General features: G+C 42.5%; 1 protein-coding gene across 4 annotated transcripts in view; it reads right to left on the reverse strand.

Moving 5' to 3' along the window:
• The window catches only part of LOC106572945 (F-actin-uncapping protein LRRC16A), a 190,037-nt gene that overhangs the window by 141,958 nt on the left and 28,633 nt on the right, over positions 1-19,446 (reverse strand). For 3 of the 4 annotated variants that reach the window (XM_082959202.1, XM_082959203.1, XM_082959204.1), the window contains exons 1-2: positions 9,145-9,283; positions 7,291-7,377 (exon numbers count right to left, since the gene is read on the reverse strand). In XM_082959202.1, the coding sequence (XP_082815328.1) occupies positions 7,291-7,377; positions 9,145-9,262 (205 nt within the window). In that variant the 5' untranslated portion in view covers positions 9,263-9,283. Of the gene's footprint in view, positions 1-7,290; positions 7,378-9,144; positions 9,284-10,415; positions 10,505-19,446 lie in introns of those variants that run through there. The other variant, XM_082959205.1, reaches the window with a different exon arrangement.

Below are 19,446 nucleotides of genomic sequence, written 5' to 3' on the forward strand. Positions count from 1 at the left end.
GACCAGTGGACTAATTGGGGTCAGTCCTACTATAGAAACAACATGAGTATCTCTAACCAGCAGGTTAACTATAGACCAGTGGACTAATTGGGGTCAGTCCTACTATAGAAACAACATGAGTATCTCTAACCAGCAGGTTAACTATAGACCAGTGGACTAATTGGGGTCAGTCCTACTATAGAAACAACATGAGTATCTCTAACCAGCAGGTTAACTATAGACCAGTGGACTAATTGGGGTCAGTCCTACTATAGAAACAACATGAGTATCTCTAACCAGCAGGTTAACTATAGACCAGTGGACTAATTGGGGTCAGTCCTACTATAGAAACAACATGAGTATCTCTAACCAGCAGGTTAACTATAGACCAGTGGACTAATTGGGGTCAGTCCTACTATAGAAACAACATGAGTATCTCTAACCAGCAGGTTAACTATAGACCAGTGGACTAATTGGGGTCAGTCCTACTATAGAAACAACATGAGTATCTCTAACCAGCAGGTTAACTATAGACCAGTGGACTAATTGGGGTCAGTCCTACTATAGAAACAACATGAGTATCTCTAACCAGCAGGTTAACTATAGACCAGTGGACTAATTGGGGTCAGTCCTACTATAGAAACAACATGAGTATCTCTAACCAGCAGGTTAACTATAGACCAGTGGACTAATTGGGGTCAGTCCTACTATAGAAACAACATGAGTATCTCTAACCAGCAGGTTAACTATAGACCAGTGGACTAATTGGGGTCAGTCCTACTATAGAAACAACATGAGTATCTCTAACCAGCAGGTTAACTATAGACCAGTGGACTAATTGGGGTCAGTCCTACTATAGAAACAACATGAGTATCTCTAACCAGCAGGTTAACTATAGACCAGTGGACTAATTGGGGTCAGTCCTACTATAGAAACAACATGAGTATCTCTAACCAGCAGGTTAACTATAGACCAGTGGACTAATTGGGGTCAGTCCTACTATAGAAACAACATGAGTATCTCTAACCAGCAGGTTAACTATAGACCAGTGGACTAATTGGGGTCAGTCCTACTATAGAAACAACATGAGTATCTCTAACCAGCAGGTTAACTATAGACCAGTGGACTAATTGGGGTCAGTCCTACTATAGAAACAACATGAGTATCTCTAACCAGCAGGTTAACTATAGACCAGTGGACTAATTGGGGTCAGTCCTACTATAGAAACAACATGAGTATCTCTAACCAGCAGGTTAACTATAGACCAGTGGACTAATTGGGGTCAGTCCTACTATAGAAACAACATGAGTATCTCTAACCAGCAGGTTAACTATAGACCAGTGGACTAATTGGGGTCAGTCCTACTATAGAAACAACATGAGTATCTCTAACCAGCAGGTTAACTATAGACCAGTGGACTAATTGGGGTCAGTCCTACTATAGAAACAACATGAGTATCTCTAACCAGCAGGTTAACTATAGACCAGTGGACTAATTGGGGTCAGTCCTACTATAGAAACAACATGAGTATCTCTAACCAGCAGGTTAACTATAGACCAGTGGACTAATTGGGGTCAGTCCTACTATAGAAACAACATGAGTATCTCTAACCAGCAGGTTAACTATAGACCAGTGGACTAATTGGGGTCAGTCCTACTATAGAAACAACATGAGTATCTCTAACCAGCAGGTTAACTATAGACCAGTGGACTAATTGGGGTCAGTCCTACTATAGAAACAACATGAGTATCTCTAACCAGCAGGTTAACTATAGACCAGTGGACTAATTGGGGTCAGTCCTACTATAGAAACAACATGAGTATCTCTAACCAGCAGGTTAACTATAGACCAGTGGACTAATTGGGGTCAGTCCTACTATAGAAACAACATGAGTATCTCTAACCAGCAGGTTAACTATAGACCAGTGGACTAATTGGGGTCAGTCCTACTATAGAAACAACATGAGTATCTCTAACCAGCAGGTTAACTATAGACCAGTGGACTAATTGGGGTCAGTCCTACTATAGAAACAACATGAGTATCTCTAACCAGCAGGTTAACTATAGACCAGTGGACTAATTGGGGTCAGTCCTACTATAGAAACAACATGAGTATCTCTAACCAGCAGGTTAACTATAGACCAGTGGACTAATTGGGGTCAGTCCTACTATAGAAACAACATGAGTATCTCTAACCAGCAGGTTAACTATAGACCAGTGGACTAATTGGGGTCAGTCCTACTATAGAAACAACATGAGTATCTCTAACCAGCAGGTTAACTATAGACCAGTGGACTAATTGGGGTCAGTCCTACTATAGAAACAACATGAGTATCTCTAACCAGCAGGTTAACTATAGACCAGTGGACTAATTGGGGTCAGTCCTACTATAGAAACAACATGAGTATCTCTAACCAGCAGGTTAACTATAGACCAGTGGACTAATTGGGGTCAGTCCTACTATAGAAACAACATGAGTATCTCTAACCAGCAGGTTAACTATAGACCAGTGGACTAATTGGGGTCAGTCCTACTATAGAAACAACATGAGTATCTCTAACCAGCAGGTTAACTATAGACCAGTGGACTAATTGGGGTCAGTCCTACTATAGAAACAACATGAGTATCTCTAACCAGCAGGTTAACTATAGACCAGTGGACTAATTGGGGTCAGTCCTACTATAGAAACAACATGAGTATCTCTAACCAGCAGGTTAACTATAGACCAGTGGACTAATTGGGGTCAGTCCTACTATAGAAACAACATGAGTATCTCTAACCAGCAGGTTAACTATAGACCAGTGGACTAATTGGGGTCAGTCCTACTATAGAAACAACATGAGTATCTCTAACCAGCAGGTTAACTATAGACCAGTGGACTAATTGGGGTCAGTCCTACTATAGAAACAACATGAGTATCTCTAACCAGCAGGTTAACTATAGACCAGTGGACTAATTGGGGTCAGTCCTACTATAGAAACAACATGAGTATCTCTAACCAGCAGGTTAACTATAGACCAGTGGACTAATTGGGGTCAGTCCTACTATAGAAACAACATGAGTATCTCTAACCAGCAGGTTAACTATAGACCAGTGGACTAATTGGGGTCAGTCCTACTATAGAAACAACATGAGTATCTCTAACCAGCAGGTTAACTATAGACCAGTGGACTAATTGGGGTCAGTCCTACTATAGAAACAACATGAGTATCTCTAACCAGCAGGTTAACTATAGACCAGTGGACTAATTGGGGTCAGTCCTACTATAGAAACAACATGAGTATCTCTAACCAGCAGGTTAACTATAGACCAGTGGACTAATTGGGGTCAGTCCTACTATAGAAACAACATGAGTATCTCTAACCAGCAGGTTAACTATAGACCAGTGGACTAATTGGGGTCAGTCCTACTATAGAAACAACATGAGTATCTCTAACCAGCAGGTTAACTATAGACCAGTGGACTAATTGGGGTCAGTCCTACTATAGAAACAACATGAGTATCTCTAACCAGCAGGTTAACTATAGACCAGTGGACTAATTGGGGTCAGTCCTACTATAGAAACAACATGAGTATCTCTAACCAGCAGGTTAACTATAGACCAGTGGACTAATTGGGGTCAGTCCTACTATAGAAACAACATGAGTATCTCTAACCAGCAGGTTAACTATAGACCAGTGGACTAATTGGGGTCAGTCCTACTATAGAAACAACATGAGTATCTCTAACCAGCAGGTTAACTATAGACCAGTGGACTAATTGGGGTCAGTCCTACTATAGAAACAACATGAGTATCTCTAACCAGCAGGTTAACTATAGACCAGTGGACTAATTGGGGTCAGTCCTACTATAGAAACAACATGAGTATCTCTAACCAGCAGGTTAACTATAGACCAGTGGACTAATTGGGGTCAGTCCTACTATAGAAACAACATGAGTATCTCTAACCAGCAGGTTAACTATAGACCAGTGGACTAATTGGGGTCAGTCCTACTATAGAAACAACATGAGTATCTCTAACCAGCAGGTTAACTATAGACCAGTGGACTAATTGGGGTCAGTCCTACTATAGAAACAACATGAGTATCTCTAACCAGCAGGTTAACTATAGACCAGTGGACTAATTGGGGTCAGTCCTACTATAGAAACAACATGAGTATCTCTAACCAGCAGGTTAACTATAGACCAGTGGACTAATTGGGGTCAGTCCTACTATAGAAACAACATGAGTATCTCTAACCAGCAGGTTAACTATAGACCAGTGGACTAATTGGGGTCAGTCCTACTATAGAAACAACATGAGTATCTCTAACCAGCAGGTTAACTATAGACCAGTGGACTAATTGGGGTCAGTCCTACTATAGAAACAACATGAGTATCTCTAACCAGCAGGTTAACTATAGACCAGTGGACTAATTGGGGTCAGTCCTACTATAGAAACAACATGAGTATCTCTAACCAGCAGGTTAACTATAGACCAGTGGACTAATTGGGGTCAGTCCTACTATAGAAACAACATGAGTATCTCTAACCAGCAGGTTAACTATAGACCAGTGGACTAATTGGGGTCAGTCCTACTATAGAAACAACATGAGTATCTCTAACCAGCAGGTTAACTATAGACCAGTGGACTAATTGGGGTCAGTCCTACTATAGAAACAACATGAGTATCTCTAACCAGCAGGTTAACTATAGACCAGTGGACTAATTGGGGTCAGTCCTACTATAGAAACAACATGAGTATCTCTAACCAGCAGGTTAACTATAGACCAGTGGACTAATTGGGGTCAGTCCTACTATAGAAACAACATGAGTATCTCTAACCAGCAGGTTAACTATAGACCAGTGGACTAATTGGGGTCAGTCCTACTATAGAAACAACATGAGTATCTCTAACCAGCAGGTTAACTATAGACCAGTGGACTAATTGGGGTCAGTCCTACTATAGAAACAACATGAGTATCTCTAACCAGCAGGTTAACTATAGACCAGTGGACTAATTGGGGTCAGTCCTACTATAGAAACAACATGAGTATCTCTAACCAGCAGGTTAACTATAGACCAGTGGACTAATTGGGGTCAGTCCTACTATAGAAACAACATGAGTATCTCTAACCAGCAGGTTAACTATAGACCAGTGGACTAATTGGGGTCAGTCCTACTATAGAAACAACATGAGTATCTCTAACCAGCAGGTTAACTATAGACCAGTGGACTAATTGGGGTCAGTCCTACTATAGAAACAACATGAGTATCTCTAACCAGCAGGTTAACTATAGACCAGTGGACTAATTGGGGTCAGTCCTACTATAGAAACAACATGAGTATCTCTAACCAGCAGGTTAACTATAGACCAGTGGACTAATTGGGGTCAGTCCTACTATAGAAACAACATGAGTATCTCTAACCAGCAGGTTAACTATAGACCAGTGGACTAATTGGGGTCAGTCCTACTATAGAAACAACATGAGTATCTCTAACCAGCAGGTTAACTATAGACCAGTGGACTAATTGGGGTCAGTCCTACTATAGAAACAACATGAGTATCTCTAACCAGCAGGTTAACTATAGACCAGTGGACTAATTGGGGTCAGTCCTACTATAGAAACAACATGAGTATCTCTAACCAGCAGGTTAACTATAGACCAGTGGACTAATTGGGGTCAGTCCTACTATAGAAACAACATGAGTATCTCTAACCAGCAGGTTAACTATAGACCAGTGGACTAATTGGGGTCAGTCCTACTATAGAAACAACATGAGTATCTCTAACCAGCAGGTTAACTATAGACCAGTGGACTAATTGGGGTCAGTCCTACTATAGAAACAACATGAGTATCTCTAACCAGCAGGTTAACTATAGACCAGTGGACTAATTGGGGTCAGTCCTACTATAGAAACAACATGAGTATCTCTAACCAGCAGGTTAACTATAGACCAGTGGACTAATTGGGGTCAGTCCTACTATAGAAACAACATGAGTATCTCTAACCAGCAGGTTAACTATAGACCAGTGGACTAATTGGGGTCAGTCCTACTATAGAAACAACATGAGTATCTCTAACCAGCAGGTTAACTATAGACCAGTGGACTAATTGGGGTCAGTCCTACTATAGAAACAACATGAGTATCTCTAACCAGCAGGTTAACTATAGACCAGTGGACTAATTGGGGTCAGTCCTACTATAGAAACAACATGAGTATCTCTAACCAGCAGGTTAACTATAGACCAGTGGACTAATTGGGGTCAGTCCTACTATAGAAACAACATGAGTATCTCTAACCAGCAGGTTAACTATAGACCAGTGGACTAATTGGGGTCAGTCCTACTATAGAAACAACATGAGTATCTCTAACCAGCAGGTTAACTATAGACCAGTGGACTAATTGGGGTCAGTCCTACTATAGAAACAACATGAGTATCTCTAACCAGCAGGTTAACTATAGACCAGTGGACTAATTGGGGTCAGTCCTACTATAGAAACAACATGAGTATCTCTAACCAGCAGGTTAACTATAGACCAGTGGACTAATTGGGGTCAGTCCTACTATAGAAACAACATGAGTATCTCTAACCAGCAGGTTAACTATAGACCAGTGGACTAATTGGGGTCAGTCCTACTATAGAAACAACATGAGTATCTCTAACCAGCAGGTTAACTATAGACCAGTGGACTAATTGGGGTCAGTCCTACTATAGAAACAACATGAGTATCCCTTAGCCGTGGGATGCTGATTGGCTGACAGCCGTGGTGTATCAGACCATATACCACGGGTATGACAAAACATTTATTTGTACTGCTCTAATTACATTGGTAACCAGTTTATAACAGCAACAAGGCACCTCTGGGGTTTGTGGTGTATGGTCAATATACCACGACTAAGGGCTGTGCCTATGAAAAGCCCGTAGCTGTGGTATATTGGCCATATATTACTTAAATATACTATGGCTTTCAGCCAATCAGCATACAGGGCTGGAACCACCCAGTTTATAATGTGCTTTAACCTTTGGTGAATACTTTGAACCTAACAACAATCTAAACAACAATATAGACAACAATATCAACAACATTATAAACAATATAAACAACAACATAAACAACAACATAAACAACAATATAAACAACAACATAAGTCATGCAAACCTGATTGTTGTCATATCTCTCTCATACATGAAAAAGGGAAATGATTTCCCAGCAAGCAGCCCTGTGGATTGTGAACATTAGAGAACTAACTGTCTGTGGTTAATGGTCTGGAAGCTGAATACAAGTTTCCATGCAAATGCCAGAATGTGAGAAACTCCAGTCATTACCTTTGGGTGACAATGAGGTTTTGGAAAAGTTTAAATGCTTGAGTCCCTCAGGGAGTTTGGCAAACTGTGCTCCCAGGGAGGTGATTCCTGGAGAAAACAGCAGAATGGAAAACAACACTTAGTCATTTGGCAATACAGTACCATGATATCAGACAGACTGGGGATTTCAATTCACTGCCTTCATTTTCCCTGACTTGCCGCGGGGAGATTCATGGGAAGGAAGACTACAGTTCTGTCCACACAAACACTCAGTGTTCATTCTAATGCAGGCCGGTTAGCATTTGTGTAAAGACAACTCAACTGTCTCTTGACGATACATGTTACATGAGGACAAATCTGCTAGAAAATCTGAGAGACGCAGAATATTTGGCGTCTCTTTAATTGATGTGAGTTGAAAAGACACCACAGGTTTAGAGGTGATGTTTAACCTGCTCTCATAGTTCAGTGGAAACATTCCAAGAGTTCTATTCTAGTCCAGAACATTCTGTTAACTCTACGTCTCTATACTTCAACAACACAACAGTACAGAGAGTCACAGACACTATCATGAACGACGGGGAAATACTATCAAATGCATTAAATATTCTCAATGGAATGAGTCAGCTACATGACAAAAGAAACTCACTGAATCACCTCAGATATTCAACTTCACAATAATCTGAAAGAGTGTAATATTTGATCAAGGGCAAAGGGACTCCAATTTAAATAGATTTAGAGGGGCCATACTAGTACTCAGAAGCAGCTCTCTGCTGAGTGATAGATTTAGAGGGGCCATACTAGTACTCAGAAGCAGCTCTCTGCTGAGTGATAGATTTAGAGGGGCCATACTAGTACTCAGAAGCAGCTCTCTCTGCTGAGTGATAGATTTAGAGGGGCCATACTAGTACTCAGAAGCAGCTCTCTGCTGAGTGATAGATTTAGAGGGGCCATACTAGTACTCAGAAGCAGCTCTCTCTGCTGAGTGATAGATTTAGAGGGGCCATACTAGTACTCAGAAGCAGCTCTCTGCTGAGTGATAGATTTAGAGGGGCCATACTAGTACTCAGAAGCAGCTCTCTCTGCTGAGTGATAGATTTAGAGGGGCCATACTAGTACTCAGAAGCAGCTCTCTCTGCTGAGTGATAGATTTAGAGGGGCCATACTAGTACTCAGAAGCAGCTCTCTGCTGAGTGATAGATTTAGAGGGGCCATACTAGTACTCAGAAGCAGCTCTCTCTGCTGAGTGATAGATTTAGAGGGGCCATACTAGTACTCAGAAGCAGCTCTCTGCTGAGTGATAGATTTAGAGGGGCCATACTAGTACTCAGAAGCAGCTCTCTGCTGAGGGAAAGTGAGTGAGATTGAGCTATGAAATTAAATTGTGGTCCTTCATGTCCAGTGATTCTAAAGTCTGCTGTATGTACTGTATTGTGCCATAGAGACTAACTGAAGATAAAGGAAACGGTATCTAGGTTATCTCAAATACTTTAGATTCAGAGGGGCTATACTAGTACTGATATATACACTACCAGTTAAACGTTTTAGAGTGTGTAATGGTGTCGTCAAGGCAAAGAGTGGCTACTTTGAAGAATCTAAAATAGAAAGTATATTTAACACTTTTCTGGTTACTACATGATTCCATATGTGTTATTTCATAGTGTTGATGTCCTCACTATTATTCTACAATGTAGAAAATAGTACAAAAATAAAGAAAAACCCTGGAATGAGTAGGTGTGTCCAAACTTTTGACTGGTACTGTATAGATTTGGTGTAAATGTGTATATTTATGTTGTATTATACAGTGCCCATTTGAAAAAGAGACCTAGGTCTCAGTATAAATGTTACATAAAGTAGAGGAGGGCAGTAGAGTCATACCTCGATCCTCCAGTGGGTTATTGGCAAGGTTCACAGTGTGGAGTCCTGAGTTGGGGTTATGGGAGAGGGCATTCGCCAGCTTCTGAGCAAAATCCCTTTGTAGAGAGGGAGGAAACATTACGTCAGATAAAACCAGTCAGATATCTACTACAGTATGTGTGTTACTTACAGAGAGAGAGAGAGAGAGAGAGAGAGAGAGAGATGAAACATTACGTCAGATAAAACCAGTCAGATATCTACTACAGTATGTGTGTTACTTCCAGAGAGAGAGAGAGAGAGAGAGAGAGAGAGACAGAGAGAGAGAGAGAGAGAGAGAGAGAGAGAGAAACATTACGTCAGATAAAACCAGTCAGATATCTACTACAGTATGTGTGTTACTTACAGAGAGAGAGAGAGAGAGAGAGAGAGAGAGAGAGAGAGAGATGAAACATTACGTCAGATAAAACCAGTCAGATATCTACTACAGTATGTGTGTTACTTACACAGAGAGAGAGAGAGAGAGAGAGAGAGAGAGAGAGAGAGAGAGAGAGACAGAGAGAGAGACAGAGATGAAACATTACGTCAGATATCTACTACAGTATGTGTGTTACACAGAGAGAGAGAGCGAGAGAGAGAGAGAGAGAGAGAGAGAGAGAGAGAGAGAGAGATTAAACATTACGTCAGATAAAACCAGTCAGATATCTACTACAGTATGTGTGTTACTTACAGAGAGAGAGAGAGAGAGAGAGAGAGAGAGAGAGAGAGAGACGGAGAGAGAGAGACGAAGAGAGAGAGAGAGAGACGAAGAGAGAGAGAGAGAGAGAGAGAGAGAGAGAGAGAGAGATTAAACATTACGTCAGATAAAACTAGTCAGATATCTACTACAGTATGTGTGTTACTTACAGAGAGAGAGAGACAGAGAGAGAGAGAGAGAGAGAGAGAGAGAGAGAGAGAGAGAGAGAGAGAGAGATTAAACATTACGTCAGATAAAACCAGTCAGATATCTACTACAGTATGTGTGTTACTTACAGAGAGAGATTACAACAGCACATTGTGATTTACTGTTTAACTAACTCTGAGTCTGCTGTGTCAGGTCCACTGGTGCCACACAGAGACAACTGTTTCTGACAAACCTCACACAGCGAGAAACAGAGAGAGAGAAACAGAGAGAGAGACAAGTAGAGTAAAGTGTTCCAGGCACCAGGGTTGATACGGAGAGAAGGAGGCAGCAGAGAGAAAGAGAGAGAGAGACAGAGAGAACGAGAACAAGCAATATAAAGGAGGGTAGTCACCTAGTGAGTCCGGCGTTGTCCAGAACCAGTTCCTCTAGTCGACTGGACCGGGCCACCACCCGAAGGATCTGGTCGGACACGTCTGCTGACTGGACACAAGTCAGGAAGCATTAGTATTTAGGCTACATCAACATTTAAAAAACACACCATCATTTAAATTCAACATATCACTGACAGCACTCCACACACTGGAAACTAAATGGTAACTCAATGAACCTTCAGCACTCCACACACTGGAAACTAAATGGTAACTCAATGAACCTTCAGCACTCCACACACTGGAAACTAAATGGTAACTCAATGAACCTTCAGCACTCCACACACTGTGGAAACTAAATGGTAACTCAATGAACCTTCAGCACTCCACACACTGTGGAAACTAAATGGTAACTCAATGAACCTTCAGCACTCTATACACTGGAAACGAAATGGTAACTCAATGAACCTTCAGCACTCTACACACTGGAAACGAAATGGTAACTCAATGAACCTTCAGCACTCCACACACTGTGGAAACTAAATGGTAACTCAATGAACCTTCAGCACTCTACACACTGTGGAAACTAAATGGTAACTCAATGAACCTTCAGCACTCCACACACTGGAAACTAAATGGTAACTCAATGAACCTTCAGCACTCCACACACTGTGGAAACTAAATGGTAACTCAATGAACCTTCAGCACTCCACACACTGGAAACTAAATGGTAACTCAATGAACCTTCAGCACTCCACACACTGGAAACTAAATGGTAACTCAATGAACCTTCAGCACTCCACACACTGGAAACTAAATGGTAACTCAATGAACCTTCAGCACTCTACACACTGTGGAAACTAAATGGTAACTCAATGAACCTTCAGCACTCCACACACTGTGGAAACTAAATGGTAACTCAATGAACCTTCAGCACTCCACACACTGTGGAAACTAAATGGTAACTCAATGAACCTTCAGCACTCCACACACTGTGGAAACTAAATGGTAACTCAATGAACCTTCAGCACTCCACACACTGGAAACTAAATGGTAACTCAATGAACCTTCAGCACTCCACACACTGTGGAAACTAAATGGTAACTCAATGAACCTTCAGCACTCCACACACTGTGGAAACTAAATGGTAACTCAATGAACCTTCAGCACTCCACACACTGTGGAAACTAAATGGTAACTCAATGAACCTTCAGCACTGTACACACTGGAAACTAAATGGTAACTCAATGAACCTTCAGCACTCCACACACTGTGGAAACTAAATGGTAACTCAATGAACCTTCAGCACTCCACACACTGTGGAAACTAAATGGTAACTCAATGAACCTTCAGCACTCCACACACTGTGGAAACTAAATGGTAACTCAATGAACCTTCAGCACTCCACACACTGGAAACTAAATGGTAACTCAATGAACCTTCAGCACTCCACACACTGTGGAAACTAAATGGTAACTCAATGAACCTTCAGCACTCCACACACTGTGGAAACTAAATGGTAACTCAATGAACCTTCAGCACTCCACACACTGTGGAAACTAAATGGTAACTCAATGAACCTTCAGCACTCCACACACTGTGGAAACTAAATGGTAACTCAATGAACCTTCAGCACTCCACACACTGTGGAAACTAAATGGTAACTCAATGAACCTTCAGCACTCTACACACTGTGGAAACTAAATGGTAACTCAATGAACCTTCAGCACTCCACACACTGTGGAAACTAAATGGTAACTCAATGAACCTTCAGCACTCCACACACTGTGGAAACTAAATGGTAACTCAATGAACCTTCAGCACTCTACACACTGTGGAAACTAAATGGTAACTCAATGAACCTTCAGCACTCTACACACTGTGGAAACTAAATGGTAACTCAATGAACCTTCAGCACTCCACACACTGTGGAAACTAAATGGTAACTCAATGAACCTTCAGCACTCCACACACTGGAAACTAAATGGTAACTCAATGAACCTTCAGCACTCCACACACTGTGGAAACTAAATGGTAACTCAATGAACCTTCAGCACTCCACACACTGTGGAAACTAAATGGTAACTCAATGAACCTTCAGCACTCCACACACTGTGGAAACTAAATGGTAACTCAATGAACCTTCAGCACTCCACACACTGTGGAAACTAAATGGTAACTCAATGAACCTTCAGCACTCTACACACTGTGGAAACTAAATGGTAACTCAATGAACCTTCAGCACTCTACACACTGGAAACTAAATGGTAACTCAATGAACCTTCAGCACTCCACACACTGTGGAAACTAAATGGTAACTCAATGAACCTTCAGCACTCCACACACTGTGGAAACTAAATGGTAACTCAATGAACCTTCAGCACTCCACACACTGGAAACTAAATGGTAACTCAATGAACCTTCAGCACTCCACACACTGTGGAAACTAAATGGTAACTCAATGAACCTTCAGCACTCCACACACTGTGGAAACTAAATGGTAACTCAATGAACCTTCAGCACTCCACACACTGTGGAAACTAAATGGTAACTCAATGAATCTTCAGCACTCCACACACTGTGGAAACTAAATGGTAACTCAATGAACCTTCAGCACTGTACACACTGGAAACTAAATGGTAACTCAATGAACCTTCAGCACTCCACACACTGTGGAAACTAAATGGTAACTCAATGAACCTTCAGCACTCCACACACTGTGGAAACTAAATGGTAACTCAATGAACCTTCAGCACTCCACACACTGTGGAAACTAAATGGTAACTCAATGAACCTTCAGCACTCCACACACTGGAAACTAAATGGTAACTCAATGAACCTTCAGCACTCCACACACTGTGGAAACTAAATGGTAACTCAATGAACCTTCAGCACTCCACACACTGTGGAAACTATATGGTAACTCAATGAACCTTCAGCACTCCACACACTGTGGAAACTAAATGGTAACTCAATGAACCTTCAGCACTCCACACACTGTGGAAACTAAATGGTAACTCAATGAACCTTCAGCACTCCACACACTGTGGAAACTAAATGGTAACTCAATGAACCTTCAGCACTCTACACACTGTGGAAACTAAATGGTAACTCAATGAACCTTCAGCACTCCACACACTGTGGAAACTAAATGGTAACTCAATGAACCTTCAGCACTCCACACACTGTGGAAACTAAATGGTAACTCAATGAACCTTCAGCACTCTACACACTGTGGAAACTAAATGGTAACTCAATGAACCTTCAGCACTCTACACACTGTGGGAAACTAAATGGTAACTCAATGAACCTTCAGCACTCCACACACTGTGGAAACTAAATGGTAACTCAATGAACCTTCAGCACTCCACACACTGGAAACTAAATGGTAACTCAATGAACCTTCAGCACTCCACACACTGTGGAAACTAAATGGTAACTCAATGAACCTTCAGCACTCCACACACTGTGGAAACTAAATGGTAACTCAATGAACCTTCAGCACTCCACACACTGTGGAAACTAAATGGTAACTCAATGAACCTTCAGCACTCCACACACTGTGGAAACTAAATGGTAACTCAATGAACCTTCAGCACTCTACACACTGTGGAAACTAAATGGTAACTCAATGAACCTTCAGCACTCTACACACTGGAAACTAAATGGTAACTCAATGAACCTTCAGCACTCCACACACTGTGGAAACTAAATGGTAACTCAATGAACCTTCAGCACTCCACACACTGTGGAAACTAAATGGTAACTCAATGAACCTTCAGCACTCCACACACTGAGACCGCGATCCCCATTGAGACCGTGTCTGTGCCTCGACCTAGGTTGGGCAAAACTAAACATGGCGGTGTTCGCCTTAGCAATCTCACTGGAATAAAGACCTCCTCCATTCCTGCCATTATTGAAAGAGATTGTGATACCTCACATCTCAAAATAGGACTACTTAATGTTAGATCCCTCACTTCAAAGGCAGTTATAGTCAATGAACTAATCACTGATCATAACCTTGATGTGATTGGCCTGACTGAAACATGGCTTAAGCCTGATGAATTTACTGTGTTAAATGAGGCCTCACCTCCTGGTTACACTAGTGACCATATCCCCCGCGCATCCCACAAAGGTGGAGGTGTTGCTAACATTTATGATAGCAAATTTCAATTCACAAAAAAAAAAAAACTACATTTTCATCTTTTGAGCTTCTAGTCATGAAATCTATGCAGCCTACTCAATCACTTTTTATAGCTACTGTTTACAGGCCTCCTGGGCCATATACAGCGTTCCTCACTGAGTTCCCTGAATTCCTATCGGACCTTGTAGTCATAGCAGATAATATAGTAATTTTTGGTGACTTTAATATTCACATGGAAAAGTCCACAGACCCACTCCAAAAAGCTTTCGGAGCCATCGTCGACTCAGTGGGTTTGGTCCAACATGTCTCCGGACCTACTCACTGCCACAGTCATACTCTGGACCTAGTTTTGTCCCGTGGAATAAATGTTGTGGATCTTAATGTTTTTCCTCATAATCCTGGACTATCGGACCACCATTTTATTATGTTTGCAATCGCAACAAATAATCTGCTCAGACCCCAATCAAGGATCATCAGAAGTCGTGCTATAAATTCTCAGACAACCCAAAGATTCCTAGATGCCCTTCCAGACTCCCTCCGCCTACCCAAGGACGTCAGAGGACAAAAATCAGTTAACCACCTAACTGAGGAACTCAATTTAACCTTGCGCAATACCCTAGATGCAGCGGCACCCCTAAAAACCCAAAACATTTCTCATAAGAAACTAGCTCCCTGGTATACAGAAAATACCCGAGCTCTGAAGCAAGCTTCCAGAAAATTGGAACAGAAATGTCGCAACACCAGACTGGAAGTCTTCCGACTAGCTTGGAAAGACAGTACCGTGCAGTATCGAAGAGCCCTCACTGCCTGCTCGATCATCCTATTTTTCCATCTTAATTGACAAAAATAAGAACAATGCTAAATGTATTTTTGATACTGTCGCAAAGCTAACTAAAAAGCAGCATTCCCCAAGAGAGGATGGCTTTCACTTCAGCAGTGATAAATTCATGAACTTCTTTGAGGAAAAGATCATGATCATTAGAAAGCAAATTACGGACTCCTCTTTAAATCTGCGTATTTGTCCTGAGTCTGCACAACTCTGCCAGGACCTGGGGTCAAGGGAGACACTCAAGTATTTTAGTACTATATCTCTCGAAACAATGATGAAAATAATCATGGCCTCTAAACCTTCAAGCTGCATACTGGACCCTATTCTAACTAAACTACTGAAAGAGCTGCTTCCTGTGCTTGGCCCTCCTATGTTGAACATAATAAATGGCTCTCTATCCACCGAATGTGTACCAAACTCACTAAAAGTGGCAGTAATAAAGCCTCTCTTGAAAAAGCCAAACCTTGACCCAGAAAATATAAAAAACTATCGGCCTATATCGAATCTCCCATTCCTCTCAAAAAAAATTGAAAAAGCTGTTGCACAGCAACTCACAGCCTTCCTGAAGACAAACAATGTATACGAAACGCTTCAGTCTGGTTTCAGACCCCATCATAGCACTGAGACTGCACTTGTGAAGGTGGTAAATTACCTTTTAATGGCGTCCTTGTGCTCCTAGACCTTAGTGCTGCTTTTGATACCATCAATCACCACATTCTTTTGGAGAGATTGGAAACCCAAATTGGTCTACACGGACAAGTTCTGGCCTGGTTTAGATCTTATCTGTCGGAGAGATATCAGTTTGTCTCTGTGGATGGTTTGTCCTCTGACAAATCAACTGTACATTTCGGTGTTCCTCAAGGTTCCGTTTTAGGACCACTATTGTTTTCACTATATATTTTACCTCTTAGTGATGTCATTCAGAAACATAATGTTAACTTTCACTGCTATGCAGATGACACACAGCTGTACATTTTGATGAAACATGGTGAAGCCCCAAAATTGCCCTCGCAGGAAGCCTGTGTTTCAGACATAAGGAAGTGGATGGCTGCAAATGTTGTACTTTTAAACTCGGACAAAACAGAGATGCTTGTTCTAGGTCCCAAGAAAGAAAGAGATCTTCTGTTGAATCTGACAATTAATCTTGATGGTTGTACAGTCGTCTCAAATAAAATTGTGAAGGACCTCGGCGTTACTCTGGACCCTGATCTCTCTTTTGACGAACATATCAAGACTGTCTACGTAACATTGCCAAAATCAGAAACTTTCTGTCCAAAAATGATGCAGAAAAATGTATCCAAGCTTTTGTCACTTCTAGGTTAGACTACTGCAATGCTCTACTTTCCGGATACCCGGATAAAGCACTAAATAAACTTCAGTTAGTGCTACATACGGCTGCTAGAATCCTGACTAGAACCAAAAAATGTTATCATATTACTCCAGTGCTAGCCTCCCTACACTGGCTTCCTGTTAAGGCAAGGGCTGATTTCAAGGTTTTACTGCTAACCTACAAAGCATTACATGGGCTTGCTCCTACCCATCTTTCCGATTTGGTCCTGCCGTACATACCTACACGTACACTACGGTCACAAGACGGCCTGCGTCCCTAGAATTTCTAAGCAAACAGCTGGAGGCAGGGCTTTCTCCAATAGAGCTCAATTTTAATGGAATGGTCTGCCTACCCATGTGAGAGACGCAGACTCAGTCTCAACCTTTAAGTCTTTATTGAAGACTCATCTCTTCAGTAGGTCCTATGATTGAGTGTAGTCTGGCCCAGGAGTGTGAAGATGAACGGAAAGGCACTGGAGCAATGGACCGCCCATGCTGTCTCTGCCTGGCCGGTTCCCCTCTCTCCACTGGGATTCTCTGCCTCTAACCCTATTACAGGGGCTGAGTCACTGGCTTACTGGTGCTCTTCCATGCCGTCCCTAGGAGGGGTGCGTCACTTGAGTGGGTTGAGTCACTGACGTGATCTTCCTGTCTGGGTTGGCACCCCCCCCCCCCCCTTGGCTTGTGCCGTGGCGGAGATCTTTGTGGGCTATACTCGGCCTTGTCTCAGGATGGTAAGTTGGTGGTTGAAGATATCCCTCTAGTGGTGTGGGGGCTGTGCTTTGGCAAAGTGGGTGGGGTTATATCCTGCCTGTTTGGCCCTGTCTGGGGGTATAGTTGGACGGGGCCACAGTGTCTCCCGACCCCTCCTGTCTCAGCCTCCAGTATTTATGCTACAGTAGTTTATGTGTCGGTGGCTAAGGTCAGTCTGTTATATCTGGAGTATTTCTCCTGTCTTATCTGGTGTCCTGTGTGAATTATGCTCTCTCTAATTCTTTCTTTCTTTCTCTATCTCGGAGGACCTGAGCCCTAGGACTGTGCCTCAGGACTACCTGGCCTGATGACTCCTTGCTGTCCTCAGTCCACCTGGCCATGCTGCTGCTCCAGTTTCAACTATCCTGAACTATCCTGAACCCTGACCTGTTCACCGGACGTGCTACCTGTCCCAGACCTGCTGTTTTCAACTCTCTAGAGACAGCAGGAGCGGTAGAGATACTCTGAATGATCGGCTATGAAAAGCCAACTGACATTTAGTCCTGAGGTGCTGACCTGTTGCAATCTCGACAACCACTGTGATTACTATTATTTGACCCTGCTGGTCATCTATGAACATTTGAACATCTTGGCCATGTGCTGTTATAATCTCCACCCGGCACAGCCAGAAGAGGACTGGCCACCCCTCATAGCCTGGTTCCTCTCTTGGTTTCTTCCTAGGTTCTGTCCCTTCTAGGGAGTTTTTCCTAGCCACCGTGCTTCTACATCTGCATTGCTTGCTGTTTGGGGTTTTAGGCTGGGTTTCTGTACAGCACTTTGAGATATCAGCTGATGTAAGAAGGGCTTTATAAATACATTTTATTTGATTTGGAAACGGATTGTTAACTCAATGAACATTTTCCTGTTGTTCAATGTAGGATGATGTATCTCAGAGTCTGCAGTTTTCACCCAATCACTGATGGCATAGTGACACAGGTTCCACCCCCACAACGGCCCTCTGCTTTCAGCACTCCACTTAACGTGAGCCAGACCACTCTCTTTTGGGCGTCCTAAAAGCAGAGGTGATTGTCTGTCCAAGCATGTCAGGGAGGGTAAGGAACCATCTACCCCCCCCCCCCCCTCCCCCCCACAGGGGTACGAGGGAAAGAGGTTTGTAACGAGGGCTCTGATTGAGAAGAGAGACCACGGGGTGGTCTGTAAAAAGGGAGCCAGGAGACGAAACCTACATTTAGGCATGATCAAAAATTCAACGAGAGCAACCAACTTCTGCACTGCTGCAAAACAGAGCTCCTGACCCAGTTCTCTGCTTTCTGTGGGGCCTGTTGATTCCTCTCTGCCCATCCATTCTCTGAGGGAATCAAATGAATTAAATCAAATACATCCCCTCAGTTCAGGGCCTGTTGATTCCTCTCTGCCCATCCATTCTCTGAGGGAATCAAATGAATTAAATCAAATACATCCCCTCAGTTCAGGGCCTGTTGATTCCTCTCTGCCCATCCATTCTCTGAGGGAATCAAATGAATTAAATCAAATACATCCCCTCAGTTCAGGGCCTGTTGATTCCTCTCTGCCCATCCATTCTCTGAGGGAATCAAATGAATTAAATCAAATACATCCCCTCAGTTCAGGGCCTGTTGATTCCTCTCTGCCCATCCATTCTCTGAGGGAATTAAATGAATTAAATCAAATACATCCCCTCAGTTCAAGCCTGTTGATTCTTCTCTGCCATCCATCCTTTGTGTGAATCAAGTGAATCAAAGTGCAGCTATGCAGAGCAGAGGGAGGTCAATAGTCTCTTTATCTGTTTACATTCATATGACAAAGAGTGATCAGAATAACAGTACACCAGCGTTAATACAACTAAGTGACATTCCATGCATACGAGAGCCATTTCTGGTGGCCAGCATGCTAATTATGACAGACAAAGAGGGATTGTGTGAGGCAGGATGGTTCTCTTTTCAGGGGCAGAGAGAAACGGGGTGGCACAGAGGACTGTTGTTCCCTGGGACTGAGGGAGAGAGAGAGAGAGGAAGAGAGA

The sequence above is a fragment of the Salmo salar genome, chromosome 02 (genome assembly GCF_965601325.2).
Source record: "Salmo salar chromosome 02, fSalSal1, whole genome shotgun sequence".
In the NCBI taxonomy this organism is placed as follows: domain Eukaryota; kingdom Metazoa; phylum Chordata; class Actinopteri; order Salmoniformes; family Salmonidae; genus Salmo; species Salmo salar.